Source organism: Pogona vitticeps, chromosome 14 (genome assembly GCF_051106095.1).
Source record: "Pogona vitticeps strain Pit_001003342236 chromosome 14, PviZW2.1, whole genome shotgun sequence".
NCBI classification, from domain to species: domain Eukaryota; kingdom Metazoa; phylum Chordata; class Lepidosauria; order Squamata; family Agamidae; genus Pogona; species Pogona vitticeps.
The window spans coordinates 18,299,647-18,315,018 of record NC_135796.1 but is presented as its reverse complement, the minus strand read 5'-3'; the positions used below and the strand labels follow the sequence as shown (position 1 = coordinate 18,315,018).

General features: G+C 44.8%; 3 protein-coding genes across 10 annotated transcripts in view; 1 reads left to right on the top strand and 2 right to left on the bottom strand.

Moving 5' to 3' along the window:
• CUX2 (cut like homeobox 2) overlaps positions 1-3,431 on the bottom strand; it is a 132,090-nt gene extending 128,659 nt beyond the window's left edge. For both annotated transcript variants that reach the window (XM_078381810.1, XM_078381808.1), the window contains exon 1: positions 3,294-3,431. The gene's annotated coding sequence lies outside the window, so the exon portion shown is untranslated. The remainder of the gene's footprint in view (positions 1-3,293) is intronic.
• On the top strand, positions 220-5,529 carry MYL2 (myosin light chain 2). The gene is made up of 7 exons (XM_020802721.3): positions 220-929; positions 1,174-1,263; positions 2,582-2,657; positions 3,321-3,425; positions 4,070-4,145; positions 4,321-4,369; positions 5,197-5,529. Exons 1-7 carry the CDS (start codon positions 927-929, stop codon positions 5,293-5,295), a joined length of 498 nt encoding a protein of 165 aa, XP_020658380.1. The 5' UTR covers positions 220-926; the 3' UTR covers positions 5,296-5,529.
• A 2,424-nt stretch (positions 5,530-7,953) lies between these two features.
• Positions 7,954-15,372, bottom strand: part of CCDC63 (coiled-coil domain containing 63) — a 33,313-nt gene continuing 25,894 nt past the window's right edge. For all 7 annotated transcript variants that reach the window (XM_078381817.1, XM_078381818.1, XM_072983359.2 and 4 more), the window contains 9 exons: positions 14,926-15,115; positions 13,600-13,719; positions 12,897-13,078; positions 11,882-12,063; positions 10,822-11,039; positions 9,747-9,821; positions 9,237-9,429; positions 8,797-8,994; positions 7,954-8,279 (listed from right to left, as the gene is read on the bottom strand). In XM_078381817.1, the coding sequence (XP_078237943.1) occupies positions 8,146-8,279; positions 8,797-8,994; positions 9,237-9,429; positions 9,747-9,821; positions 10,822-11,039; positions 11,882-12,063; positions 12,897-13,078; positions 13,600-13,719; positions 14,926-15,115 (1,492 nt within the window). In that variant the 3' untranslated portion in view covers positions 7,954-8,145. The remainder of the gene's footprint in view (positions 8,280-8,796; positions 8,995-9,236; positions 9,430-9,746; positions 9,822-10,821; positions 11,040-11,881; positions 12,064-12,896; positions 13,079-13,599; positions 13,720-14,925; positions 15,116-15,372) is intronic.

Below are 15,372 nucleotides of genomic sequence, written 5' to 3'. Positions count from 1 at the left end.
TAGTAACATATCGTATTTTTTGCACCATAAGACGCACTTTCCCCCCACAAAACAGGGGGGTGGAAAGTCTGTGTGTCTTATGGAGCGAAGAAAACAGATTATATTTTCCTGTTTTCTTCTCCTAAAAAATTGGTGCCTCTTATGGAAAGGTGCGTCTTATGGAGCAAAAAATACGGGTAGTTCTTTAAAACTATTGGGGGGGGTAATGGAAGTATGAAGTGGTTATATTTCAAAATATAACGAGCAGGACTGAAGTTACTTTATGGCTGTAGGGAGCAACCCCTTCAAATTACTTTTAAAAGGCACTTGGTGGCATTTTAAAGGCACTTCAGAAGGAAACTTTTGTTTCCAAGCTTTCCTCTGACCCACCACGTCTTGTTGAGAAAGTGTTTCTACGCACAAAAAGCAGCAGAAAATGAATACGCAAAATGTACCAAGTGACTTCTGTGACACTGCAACAAGTAACAGAAAGAGTTCAACCTTTCAAACGCTGAGTGGCATGAACCAATTACTTCCAAGAAGTACCTTTCCATTCTCTCGGCCTAAGTGCATGCGTTCAAGAGAAACTGACACAGGACTAGCTCTTCTCGGGCCCCCTGAGCAGAACTTGCGTTGAGATCTTAGATGGGGAAGCCGTTCTGGTTGGGGCGGCTGGTATGCCGCTAACCTTCTCAGCCCCTGTCGTCTCACATGTCACTGCATGACAATGAAAGGCTGTTATTTAAGATGGGAGAAAGGAGACGGAAAGGGGGAGGGGGAGGAGCAGGAGGAATCACTCACCTATTACAGCCAAAAGTGGGCATGGGTTTATTTTTAATCTAGGATGGGCTGTATTTATTGTCTCAGCAGCCCAAACTCAAGGGGCACCAGCCGAGAGATTTCAGCTAGATTGTTGGGAGTGGAACGTACCTCTCTGGGTCTTAGAAATGGTGAGTAAAAGAATCAGGAGGAGCTCGGTAAGGGGATGCGGTAAGGACCGCAAGTATGTCTTCGCTAGTTGAGTAAACTTACTTAAGGAGAGCCATCCATCTCGGGAAGAACCCAGAAACTGGAAATACGAGGTTTTTGGACTACAACTCCCAGAATCCCCCAACGAGTGGACCACTCACCCGGAGCTTTGTAAGTTGGAGTAAAGGATGAGATATGATAAAATCATCTCTGAATCCCCCACAGGCACCCAAGAAAGCTAAGAAGAGAGCAGAAGGAGCCAACTCCAATGTCTTCTCTATGTTTGAACAGGCACAGATCCAGGAATTCAAAGAGGTATGTGAACCAAGCCCCAGACGACAGCATGGGAGGTCATAATTTTTTAAAAGTGACATGCTATTCAATATTTTCCCCCCTAAGGAAGCTTATCAATGTTTTACTTACTTGCTGTTACCATACTTATGTGTTCCTTCTTCAATTATTCTCTAGAAATTTCCAAAAATCAAAAGGGCTAAAAAAAAAATCTCCCAGAATGAACCCTTCAAAATCAATGTTTTAGCAGCCACCAATAAATATTGTGTTAAAATCATTACCTATTTTAAAAATATAATGTTATGCTACCATTAATTCTCAATATGACATGAAACAGATCACACTGTTATGAGTAACACTGTGATTTGTGGTGTGTTATTTCCAACCACGGCTTGAGGAATCGGAGGCAGATTGACCACTGGAGGATTGCACCTAGAATCTTTGTAAATTCTTTTTTAGAAAGTGCTATAATGCCCAGCAGCTTGAGCTTTGAACAGGTGCCAGCCTCAGCTCCATGTGCATCATCATAGTCCATAGAGCAGACATACTATTTGAAAGTGACCTCAAGAGCAGCCTCCTATACAGAGCAGATTCTGGGCTAACCCCTTTTCTGAAGGCATCAGCACATACCAAGTCTCAGGCCGTCCCACATTGTCAGATATTAAGGTTCCAGAAACCAATTAAAAAGGGGCTTCACTAAGGCTTAACCTTAAGCTGAGTCTTAGTCCTGGAACCTGTTCACAATCCCAGAGCTTAAATGCTGGAACGCCACAAATCCTGCCAACTTCAGCCTGCAATGTGCTCTGTGTGTGTCTGTCTGTCTGTCTCTGTCTCTCTCTCAATCTCTCTCTCCAAGCAGTAGACACTCTGTGCTGAAATACATTTTCTCCTATGGTGCATCAGATGGGCAAATGAAGGAAAAACTTGGACATGCTTTCTGACAAATTTTGAAACACAAGCCAGATGGCCAACGAGCACAGATAGCCCACAGTAGATTTGCTATATCAGCAGGTGGATTGATGAGATGATCAGCAAGTTGCCTTTTCAACTTTATGATTCTATGAAAAGAGCATTAAAAGGCTGTTGGAGGGAAATATATTTCATAGTCTCAGGAGCCCAAACAACAGAAATCTATGGGCCTCATAAAAATAAATCTTGGTCAACCTACTCCTCGTTTCCTGAAGATTCATGGGGAATTTCATCAATAAGGACTAGAAAGTTGATTCTTAACCACAAACAAACAATCGTCCAAGACTGACAGGAAATCAAACCCTGTGTTTAGTATGAGATCATAGTATTTGCTAAAACCTAACTGTACTTGGCCTCCTCCTTCCTATTTTAGGCATTCACCATAATGGATCAGAATCGCGACGGCTTCATTGACAAAGCAGACCTCAGAGACACATTTGCTGCATTAGGTAGGCAAAAGGGGTGGGGTGCTCCTTCCTCCCTCCTGGAAACTATATAAATATTAGTAGATGGAGCTGGGAGATCTTTCTTGGAATAATTCAACTGGAATGCTTCTCATCCCTCACTCTCCTTTCCAAACCCAAAGTCCCTACCAGATCTCACTCTGGACATGAAAAGTTCTATTTTTGAAGATGCTTCTCCGGACCCCTCTCACTGTCCTTGCTGAATTAGAGATTCCCAGAGTCATCATTCAAAAAAAAAATTCTCGGCGAGAATGCCATTCAGAACAGAAACACCCACTCGAGCAGAAGGAGTAACCTTCTCAAGTTTGCTAAGATTTGGGAACATCACTCTTGGGACGTTCCAAGGGCTTGATACCATCTTGGTCAGGATAACTGAGGGTCACCACCAAGCCTGAAACAGGGTATACCAACTTTGTATGGCGGCTTGATCAAGCATCCACTCTCCTCAAACATTCAGTTCTAGGCAGCAAAGATGGGGAGCCCGTTCAGCTCCTTTGTGGGCCACCCAAAATGGCTGTGTGTTGCAGCTGGCATGACAGGGGGACACTCTCTCTACAGGCTTAACATGGGAGACATTTTAACGTTTAAATAGATTCTTGACTTCTAATACTTTAGTCCTACCTTGTTGAGTTTTCCTCTTTTTCCAAGGACGCCTCAATGTGAAGAACGAAGAACTGGAAGACATGATCAAAGAGGCTCCCGGACCAATTAATTTCACTGTGTTCTTGACCATGTTTGGAGAGAAACTTAAAGGTGAGGAGGGAACAGGTATGATTTTCTCCATCACAGGCTACAAACATCTTCCTTAAAGTGTGGGTGAATTGAGAGTCGACATGGGTAGCTCTGAGACTATCTTCGGAGGGTGCGACTTGCTTGAATCTCTTCACTGGGTTAGATCAAAATTTGCCTGTGTCAGGAAGGGACTAATTGAAGCTACAAACATACACACGTAGTCCTCACCTAGATAGTATTTTAAAAGTTTAATCCTAGTGAAACCTGTTTTTTAAAAAAAGACTGGATATACATACAGTACCTGGTGATGGGAAAAGCCATTCTAAACATGTGAAGATCTGGGAACATCACTGTTGGGAAATTCAGTGGCTGGTATCCTCTTTCCTGGAGAGATGCTGTCAGGCGGAACAAACAGTCATGGGTTATCTGGAGAGGCCACCTGCCCTGGTATAAGGAACCTTTCCACGCCCTTGTATCGGGGATGAAGACCTGTGACCAATGAAAAGGTTTGCCTTGTAACAACACCATCAACCAAATCAAGACTGGGTTTCTCTTCGCAGGGTTATGTGGCTTCCAGGTGATGTCCCTACCACAAACTATGGGGGTAAAACAGAACACTCTGTAGGAACAGTGTTGACTTCCCAGGTGCACTCGGTATCTTTCAGGTGCCGATCCAGAGGAAACCATTCTGAATGCGTTCAAAGTCTTTGATCCAGAGAGCAAAGGCCTCAAGGCGAACTAGTAAGTGTGCTTCCAGAATCCCACCCTGGGCCATTAGGAATGCAAGGAAATTCATAGGAGAGCCAAGGCAAGCCCTGCTGGCTGTCACGCCATCCTTTTCATCCTTCTAACCCCCAAATCCTGCCACCAACCCCAACCCAAAAAGTTAACATCTTTCCTATGCTTTGTTTGGCAGCATTAAAGAGATGCTCATGACGCAAGGGGAGAGGTTTTCAAAGGAGGAGGTAAGAGAAATTCCCTAAAGGTCATTCTGGGGTTGTGGGCACTCAGTCCCAAAAGGTCTCGGCTCAGTGACCTGAGTTGAACCCTGACATCCCCAGATAGGAAGAGGAAAGAACGGTACCTGAGAGCTCAGAAAGACCTTGGCTGCCACAGTGGACAACATGGAGTTAGATAATAGGCGTCTGTCATGTCCATGTCATTGACAGGGCTCCGGTCTTTGGTACAGCAGGCAGGAATTCAACAGGTATTGATTTCCTGTGACTAAACTACCATGCTGAGAAACACTGCTCCCGTTGGGATATGCATATCCCTCCGAGAAACATTGCATATTCCACAGTTCTACACTTTACATCTTCCTGCGCTTCTAGTCCTTTTATTCATCTCCCTACATGGAAACACACACATTAAACACACACAGAAAAAGATAGGAAATTAGGAACGTTTATATTTACTTTAAATCTTCATACATAACAATTGCTCTTGATCCTAAAATATTAGGTAGGCAAATTTGAAAGGAAAATAAAATACAGCAATAGCTAGGGTTCTCAGCCATTGCTCTTGCTACGTGCCATGGAATCCCTTCCAGCTTAGGGGAATTGTATGAAGTAGAGGACCTTCAGAAGGTCTTGCCACTAGCAGCTCGGCTCAGATCTTTGAAACTTTCTTCACTGATTGAATACATCTCAAGTTCGGTCTTCCTTGAGCTATAGGTTTTATGCTGCATGATGTAGTCAATTGAGCCCGTAAGAGTCTGCAGCTCTAGTAACAGCGGATATAACATGATAAAATGCAAGCAAACTTTACCCCTCATAATCTTTTCTCCCTGCAGGTAGACCAAATGTTTGCTGCTTTCCCTCCAGACGTGAGCGGCAACCTGGATTATAAGAACCTCGTCCACGTGATCACACACGGAGAAGAAAAGGATTAAGAGTAAGGTGTTAGGAACTGCCCGGCAAGAGCCAGAACAGAAGGATGGGATACCTTTATGTACAGTCACTTTTGTTTGTTCCTGTTCAGGAGGTGTGGTGTGTTCCCCATATGGTCCGCATATATTCTTGCTGACCTATCCTCTCACCCATCCTCTTTGGAGGGAAAATCCAGCCATATCTGGAGAAAGCTATTTGTAAAACTGTATTGGAAATGAAATATTCAGAAAATTCAAGTATCTCTTTTATGAATGAGAGTTGATTATGAAAAAAACTGGGGTGGAGGAGGAAGAGCAAAATAAACTTGTCAGGAGTCACTCACAACCTTCTGGCTGCAAGTTCAGCATCCTGTTTCTGACCTACCTCTAAGTAGAGCTTAGAGTCGAAAGAGGTATTCTGGGGATTCTTTACATTTGGTATTGCCCCCACCCACTTCCACAACAGGGTTTCTCCAAGATTACAAAACAAAGTACGTTAAATGCAAGATAAAGGAGGGAGGAAAATTCAGTGCTATGACAAAGGGATGCCTTTCACCATTTGGTGGCACAACCTCTGTAAAAACTGGGACCAACGTATTCTGAGGGGCCATTCTGGGAAGCTCTACAACAGACCAAGTAGCTGTAGAGTTGCAGGGAGGGAGACACAGCAAGGTTTGCCTTAGTAACAGCTAAGCATCCAGAGAGGACTGTTATACTTACCCCCACATGGGTTACACACACACACACCCCCGAGAGAACCAGCAGAGCTCTGATGCAGCACAGGCCAGCTTTGGCTTCTTTCTCTCCAACAGGAATCAAGGAAAAGAGGCTTCAGAGCTGCCAAATCATCAAGCTATCATTTATTCTAAACTATTCCATGTTGCAACACTGGTGTGGGTGACCTTGGAGGTTTCTGAAAGGGGTGGTGGGACGGGGGCTATCCAGCGAGGATGCTTGCCATCTTTCCTCAGTCGAGTGGCCACTACAACGCCCATCATCTCACAGGTCTGCCCTTTGCCCTGAAAGGAAAATTCCCACAGATTATCTGTCAGAAATGTCCTCCTGTTGCAACGGGCAAGAGTTTAGGGGCAGCACTAATTTGAGCAGGGACCACCATGGGAGAAGGGGTGAAAGTTGCCTACTCATCATGATCCTAATTCTAGAATTCAGCTCCTAGGCAGCTATTTATTCTTTCCAAAGGGTTTTTTTTTTAAGTTCCAGAGTTACATATATAAATAGTACCATCCTTCAGTTGGCCGCCAGTTTCTTAGGCTGTGGTTTGGGTATGTGATGAATCCTTGCAAACGTATACATTCTCAATGAGGAAATCTGCCTCGACATGGCATTAACCCCTGTGAGACTGTTTTGTCTTTCCCATTCCCTCTGACATTTCTGCAATTTGCACAAGCTATCCTGTGTGCAAAGCTAGTGTCTTTTCCGTTGGTGAAGCAAAACACAGGCAAGGAGGCAGGCACACACAGGGCAAGCACAGCAGACACGGCTGATTGGCCAAAAAGAGGCAAACACCCCATGCTAGGCTTTCCCCTTTTGTAAAAGTCCATGCAACAAGGGATAAGCTATATTTTTTTTAACTTTTCCACATATTTATGCTATCTGTAGAAAAAAGAATTAATGCTCTAAGATGCAAGAGCTCATCTTGATACATGCATATGCCTTGCAGGTGAGGAGAAAATTTTGGTAGTTCCCTATTCTTCTGCACATGGATGAGATCAGCAGGATAATCACTCCTAATGGGGTTCCTCCCCACAAAAAAAAAAGGCAGATTGCTGCTGCAATCCAAGCTGATTCATACAGAAACCTAGCAACTAACTGGTGAACAGTGCTGCCCTCTAGTGGTTCTCTCTTTGGAGGAACCAACAGCAAAGAAGTGGAAGAAAGACAACTTCCGATACATCCATAAGTTAAATACTGTGAGGATTTTGTGATTCTTCTGTATGCAACGAACACACTGCCCTTCCACTGAGCCATTCCTAACACTTCTGGAACCATGACCCTCGCTTTGTTATTGGCATCAGAAAAAAAAAATAGGAGGACACCAAGACACACTCCTCAGTTTTCCAGTTTTTTAGGAAATGTCCTGACCTTGCAAGACATGCAGTAAAAAGAGGGGTGAGTAGGGGAAATCAATATTTATTCCAGGCACATCAAGGTCAAGGTGGAGAATACTTACATTCATGTGTTGTTAGAGAGGAAAGGCTCCACCTCTGAGCACTCGCACCCAAATCCTGAAATAGCTCTGTCAGAGAAGAATTTGGATCAAGAGATACACTTAAAATGCATCAAATAAACGCCACGAAAGATGTAAATGGATGACACTCATTCCTCAGCAGATAGGAAAACACAAATAAGACAGTAGAACAGCTTTCTTGGTGCCATGCAGAGGAGGAGACTACAATTCCCATCACTCTTGGAGGGCAATGCACATTATAGTCCAGTGTATCTACACATCTCCAAATTGGGAAAAGCTGTAATCAAATTATAGAATGGAAACATAATTCCTTCAAACCACACCTCCAAGAATCTCCTAGCCAGCAAAGTGACTGGGGGGTGTTATGGGAGTTGTATTCCACAAAAAATTACATTAACTTTTCACAGCTGAATAAAAACATTGCCAAGAATTTGGGGAACATCCTTTTCAATGGAGAGTAAGTAAGGGCAGGCTGTAGGAACGGAAGGCTCAAACAACCTTCTTTATTTATAATTTCTTTAGCACTACAGGTATATAAAACAGTCCATCTTGAGAAACCTTTCTGGATTTTGTACAAAGCATATTTCTAAACAAAGTGAGCGTTTTAAAAAAAAAAACACAGTTCTTCACACCCAGCACCCTCTTGCACCCGTTTCTCTCTACATCTATGGTGTCAGTGGTTTCTTCTTCTCCCGGAAGCTGTTATCGATTCTGTCGAAGGAGCTCTTCCTGGATTTTTCTTTTTCCAAATTCTCCAGAACCATGGCACGGAGATTTTCATGGTTTAAAGGTCCCTCCACTGTTGAGAAAGAAGTTGGCAATTCAGTTAGGCCCCCCCCCCTCAGAAAATCAGGAATTTTCTTGGAATATACTAAAGACTACTCAACTTCACAATACCCTCAGGGCCTATTTAGGATATTTTAGAGCTCCGATAAAGGCGTCACACAAACCTGAGTTTGGATTTTGCACGTGGACCACAGTGTTGTGCTTCTTCGTCGTCTTCTTCTGTTTCTTTTTCCTCAAGTCTTGAGAAATGCGCTTTACTTTTCTTTTTCTTTTTTTTTGGACCGCAAAACCCCTAATCCACCAGCTAACATAGCTAATAGCCATGCTAGCCAAAGAATTCTGGGAAGTGTAGTCTAAAAATGTCTACAAAGGGTGACCTTAAAAAATGACTCCCTCTCTCTCAACCTGACCAACCTCACAGGGCTCTTGTGAGGATACAGTGGGGGGGGGGAGAGGTACATACACCATGTTGAGCTCAGGGAAGACATAATATGAATATGGAGGATAAAAATATAAAACAAAATACTTACATGGCTCCAGAATGTCCGCAAAAGGATCCAGGCTGATGGCTGGGGGAGCAATTTTAATGGGTTCCAGCTTTTTCAGCAAGGCAGAGCCTCCCAAAAATGGATTCAGCATCGGGACAGTGTCCAGCTCCCCCTCTACCTCCTTGTAGCGTAAGAAAGATTCGATCAGCAGAAGGTCGTTGCTTTTCTTCTCAACAATACCTGCCAGGCAGGGAAGAGGAGGAACTCATTTGGATTTTGGATACATCTGAAGGAAACAAGAACTGTTTTGTTGAAGGGGGTTAGTGCCTTGAATAGATGCTGGGAAATCTGAATTTGAACCCAGAACAGATTCATCATCTCCCAACCTGTCACGATATCAGAGACGCCACCTTTCACTGACAGGGGACCCCCCTCCACCACAAGTGAACAGGTCCTGTCCAGCGCATGCCCAGCTCACTCACTGAAATACTGCATCAGGTTCTGATCCGTGATTTCTCCGGTCTCGCCCAGGTGCTCTCTGATCTTGGTGGCGTCACAGCCCGTCTGCTTGAACAGGAAGTCCACCGCGGATTTCAGCTGGTCCAGGATTTTGCTGCTTTCCTTCAGTTTGTACTCGTACGCATTGGCATCTTCTGTCGTTTTCTGCAGTTTCTCCTGTTGAGAGGAAGGAGATGTGCTCAGAGTTCCCCGGACGCAGTATGTCAGCGTCTGGAGAGAGAGCTTGGGATCACCACCAGCACTACTATGCCACCAACCAAGTGATTTATAGACGTTAGGTGCAGGTCCTAGTTCCACCTGAGGACTGACTTTCATTTCAGATAAGCTATAGAGGGCTGCATTCTAAGGGTCCAGCTTAACCCTTTTTTTCTGCAAGAACAAAGCCTCAGCAAAGGCATTATACCTTCCAGAAAGGTGGGAGAGGGAGCTATAAAAAGGGTCTCTATTCATCTGCACATCCCCACGGGCTGTACCTCTAGTTCCTTCATGTGGCTGTGTATGGTGTCTGTGCTCTTCTGCTGTTCAAGTTTCAGTTGGGTGATTTCATTCTGCAGAATAAAGAGGGGCACAAAACTACAAGTCAATAGGACTCAACAGTTTGCTTGCCAAACTTAGCATTGCGAAGACGGTTCAACATAAATGCCCACCTGAGGGTGCTCGGGAACAAAGAGGAGACACCGCTGTTTGTATGATATCAATACAACTGATCCCATTCAATCTTGTAAGCTAATTAGGGTTGGGCGTGGTTAATAAGGAATAGCATGGAATTCTGGGAGTAGTCTAAGACTTCTAAAGGAGGGCCTATCATCCACAACCTGTGGCCCCTAAGCATAGGAACTTTCTTTAAAAGGAGTCTCAGAACGATGGGTCACGTAGGCCACCACTGCCAAGTCTAACAGAGGGCCACAACTCTCCAGGGCTTCAACAGGGCTGGAGTTCTTCAACAGTCTCCCATCCAAGTATGTGTTCAAGATGGCACATCTGGATGGAAGGCAGTTTTTGGGAATCTGAAACCCAAAACATCGGAAAAACTAAAGATTTCCCAACTTTGCAAGAATAAACAAATTCCACCTCTAAGGTTCCGCAGAACTCTTGGAGGCTTTATCACCAGTTTTGTCATAATTCAGTCAAAGCTAGTCTAGGGCAGTTGATTTCAGGGCCATCTGTCCTAGATACTTAAAGCTTTGCGGCAGATTGGGAAGCGGAGGAAGTAAATTTTAAGTTATCGTGGAGCGACAGTCTAGTCGGATTAAGTTCCCCCTTTCGATACAGTATAAGGATGCAGGAAGTCAACCATTCCAATAAATAAATAAATAAACACCCCAGCTGCCTTGCAATTTCTTTGCTGGTTGCATGGTGGCAGCAACACAACAAGATTGTCTCTCTACCTGGTTTTGCTGATGTGATGCTATTTTAAAAAAGAAAAATAAGGATTTGGGAGTTCAGAGCCTTTGTGTGTGTGTGTGTGTGTGTGTGTTTGTGTGTGTGTGTGCATAAGAACAGCAGATGGGAGGGGCAAGAACAGAGGCAAGGAGGGAAGACGGTCACCTGGACATCCTCGATGTTCTTCTGCAGCCGCTCCATGTCATTGTTGAGTTCAGTGACGTAGCTGAAGAAGGCAAAGTTCTTCTCTTCCTTCTCGATGAAGTCCTCCACCAGCCCGTCAATGTTGCCATTTTCTGTCAGCTTCAGCAGACGCATGTAGGCCACCTCGTAGCTCTCAAAGCTTTCTCCTTTGGTCTTGGCCCGCTTACTGGCCTTGAGAGCTGGGAAATTACAGGGTCGGGGTGACAACGAGTACAAGTTTGGGTCACAAGGTGGGGGCTGATCCCAGTGTTCTTAAAAAGCAGCACCAGAGGCCCAGGAGTAGAAATAGAATTTGGGGTTGAGCCACACCTTTGCAAGGTCACTAAAAAGTTACAAATGAGAGATACTGAAAGCTTCTGGTGAACTCTACTTCAGGCACAGATGATAGAAAATGTGGGAGGAGAGTAGAGGCAGCCCCCAAATTCCAAATCGGCCAGATACAGTTGTCTCTGGAGGCAGAAAACTACGAGCAAGGCAGGATGGAAACTTAAAACCCAGGATTAAAAAAGGGTGTCAGGTCACCAGATTTAATCTGAAATTTCCATCTTGCATTGCTAGAAGCTTGTCTCAAGAGCAGCAGCCATTACATCAGGCCAGAATTTTCGGGCCTTTTGCCTTTCTTTCCCTGGCTCCAAATTTTATATAATCTCTCCCTGAAGAAGTGTTCTGGAGAACTCCAAAACTCCTTCTGATTGCAACTTTTTACTGCTTTAATGAAGACATTGGCTGGATGGATGGCTCAGTGGTTTAGGTACCTGGCTGTGGAACCAGAGGCTGGGAGTTCAATTCCCCTACCCCTGCCCTGTGCCTCTTAGGAGAAGAGCCAGCCTATGAGGCCTTGGGCAAGCTGCATAGTCCCAGGAATCCCCCCCCCCCAAGAAGAAGGGGAAGGTGCACCATGTCTGCCTACTCTCTATCGAGAAAACCCTGAAAGGGGTCACCATAAATCAGAATTGGCTTGATGGCGCACAATTATTATTATCATAAAGGCATTGCTCATCCCAGGATTTTTGACCTCTACCTTCTTTCTTTTTTGCTTCCTCCTCGATTTCTGAACGGTCTATCAGCTTGATGTACATAAACGCCTTCAGCTTTGTCTCATGGTTGTAGATGCGTTCCAGCTCGCGATATTCAATGTTGAACTGCGCAATGTCCTTGCAGCGCCGTTCCTTCATAGCAGCAATCCTCGCAAGCGATTCAACCCTAAAAGGGGGGCAGAGAAAATCACATGCTGCAGTGGCAACGCCTGTGAAGTGTCTCCCTGCCACTCGCCACCCCCCACCCCTGAAAAAGGTCAGGATGAAGCGTCCCGCACCCTGCTATATCATTTAGCATGATGTGCATAAGGTGCTTACAAGTGATTATGGTACATGCCTTGGGCACATTGCACTGAGAAGCTTTCTTGCATGCGCTCCATCCTATTATACTATTTGTTTATTTAGTACATTTATACCCCACCCATCTAGACCAAAGTCTACTCTGGGTGGATATACAATAAATAGCTATTTAGAATAGTAGAACAGAGGTGCTTGTATAGGTAAAGGTAAAGGCTCCCCTTGACATTTTTAGTCCAGTCATGTCCGACTCTAGGGGGCGACGCTCATCCCGCTTTTCAAGCCATAGAGCCAGTGCCTGTCCGAAGACACTTTACATTGTCAAATGGCCAGCGTGACTAGGGGACGCTGTTTTACCTTCCCACTGAGGTGGTACCTATTTATCTACTCGCATTTGCATACTTTCGAAGTGCTAGGCTGGCGAGGAGCTGGGACAAAGTGACGGGAGCTCACTCCGTCGCGTGGATTCGATCTTACGACTGCTGGTCTTCTGACCTTGCAGCACAGAGGCTTCTGCGGTTTAGCCCACAGCACCACCACATCCCGTATACTGTACTTGTATAAGTAACTGCAAGTCTGATTTTGCTCAGATTCTGCCAGATTCACATCTCTCGAACTCTCCTATAATTTCAGCTGAAGGGACCCGTTTGTCTGTCATGCACGGTTCGGCGCTTTGCAGGATCCCATTTCTTTGCCTCGCACCTTTGCTCATAGGCTTGCGTTGACTGCTCGATGGACACGTCCATGGTCTTCTTCTGTTGCTCCAGCTTCTTGTGGAGCTGTGAATAGATATGGTCAAAGACCGACTTCTGGCACTGTAGGTTCCCTATCTCTTCACGAAGCCTGGCATTTGTGGTCAACACGGTATCAAAATAAACGGTCACCTGGAGAGGCAAGACCAAGAGGACAGTCGGAAAAGGAGCACAAAATCCACCAGGCAAATAATCCAGACCCGCAGGAAACACGAACAGCCAGGTAAACCCAGTTCTTCTCTCTCCTCATATCATTCAAAGTAATTTCTTACTGATATGCAGACTCCTACTTTTACGTTTTGCATATGGCCTCAAAGAGGTGGAGTTACAGGTTGGGGGGGGAGTTTATACCTTTGCTAAACTAGTAAAAGTCAACAAGAGGGCATGACCTCTACCTCCCTCTACCTCTCTCTCTCTCTCTCTCACTCACACACACACACACACTTACAACTTTTACAATCTGTGATTATAAGGATGATGCTATTTCAGTTGCTCGTGTTAGCACACCCCCACCCAATGTCTGTTATTAATATACACGGTTGTTTTTCCTCAACATCTCAACCTCTTTAAGGAGACAGACTTGACTCATCAAGAAAGGAGGAAAGGGAGAAGCTGCGAAGAGGAGGACGCGCAGGGCAGAAGGGACCGCTCACATGGTTGAGCCGGTTATCCAGCAGCTGGATCTGCTTCTGGAGCCATTTCCCGTCGTATTCCTGCCTCAGTTTGATCACAAGCACTTTTTGCTTTTTAATCTTATCCTCCAGTTCCATTACCTAAAATAACAAGGACAAATCATGTTGACATCCTTCTGTGCATGGTGGGTGAGGGTGAATTAAAAGCTCTAAGGGACAATGGGAATAAATCAAGATGTTATTATATTATTGCAGCTGCTGGCACCCCCTCCCACCCCACCCACCAATGCTCGTGGCACTTCTTCTCTAAGCAAAACAGGACTTTGTCCTCTTAACAGGAGGAGAGCTCTCTGCCTCAGACAACCAACACAGAGGAGTATGAAACTGAGGCAGCATCAAGAGGGTGCACGGGTAGAATAATCTGTTGCATAGGGCAACATAGAAAGCTATCTTACGTTACACATACACCACACATGGTGCAGTGGTTAAACTGCAGCATTGCAGCCAAAACTCAATCCCACGTAGCCAGCTTGAGTTTCACCCAGCCTTCCAGCCTTCTGATGTTGGTAAATTGAGTACCCAGCTTGCTGGGGTTGAATGGGTGGATGGGTGGGCAATGTGTAGCTTGCATAATTCAATTGTAAACCTCCCAGAGAGTGTGTCTAGCCGCCTAGAGTGGTCATAGGACCAGATGGGCGGGGTACAAATAAAATAAATAAATAAATAAATAAAAAGACAGCGCAATATATAAGCAGCATTCTTTGCTTTTGCTGACTGTGAGCTATTACTTAAGGATAATCAATCAACAATCCCCGGGTTTAAGGCAAGGATGGGGAATGTATTGTTCTACAGATGTATTGAAAAATCCAACTGTCAGCACGGTCAGTTATCCGGGATGATGATTGCTGTAGTTCAACTACACAGCCAGTGTGGCACAGTGGACAGAATTTCAGACTGGGTCGCAAAAGATCCAGATTTTAGCCCCCACATGAAATTCATCCTCTTTCAACCTGACCTGACACCAAGGGCTGTTGTGAGGCTAAACCAGAGGGGGTGACAAGAAAGCTGCCTTGGTCCTATCGGAAGAAAAAAATAGATATAAACCTAACTGATAAATAGAGTCATCCCATAACAGGAGGAGGATCAGGTTTATTATGAGCTGTCAGGTTTTACAGTGGGCCCAGGTGAATACCAGCAGGAGATTTTCACAAGCGCTGAACAAAAGTGCAGAGTTAGGAACCAGAAGTACAAGACACACATTCAGTGGCCAAGGGGGGTTAACTTTAATTAGCCTCCTTGCACGTCAGGTACACGGACATCCTCCAGCAAACATCACATACTCTTTACCTTACTGTCAAGTTCAACAATCAAGGCCTTGGTGGCGGCAATGAGAGCGTCGTATTCATCTTTGGTCTGCAGAAGGTATTTGAGCTCCGTGCAGTTCTGCTCATCTATGAAGATGTTCCGGGGTGACTTGGTGAGACTCAGGAGTAAATTTATCTCATCGTACTCTTGCTTCAAGGCACTGATTTGTTTACTGGTGGGGCGAGGGGGAAATAAATCCATATTAAACATTGCAAATCCAACCAAAAAGACACATTTATTTGTGTGCAAACATGGGGGGGGAATTAAATTAGGAACACAGGAAACTGCCTTAAACTGAGCACCTCAATGCATTATCCTGTATCTACAAAGAGAACTCTCTCAAGTGGCAAAAAGGGTACAACTGTGAAAACATGTTAATAGGTGGGACTGTCACTGGAATGGTCATTGGCATGTAAAACCTGGCTCCCT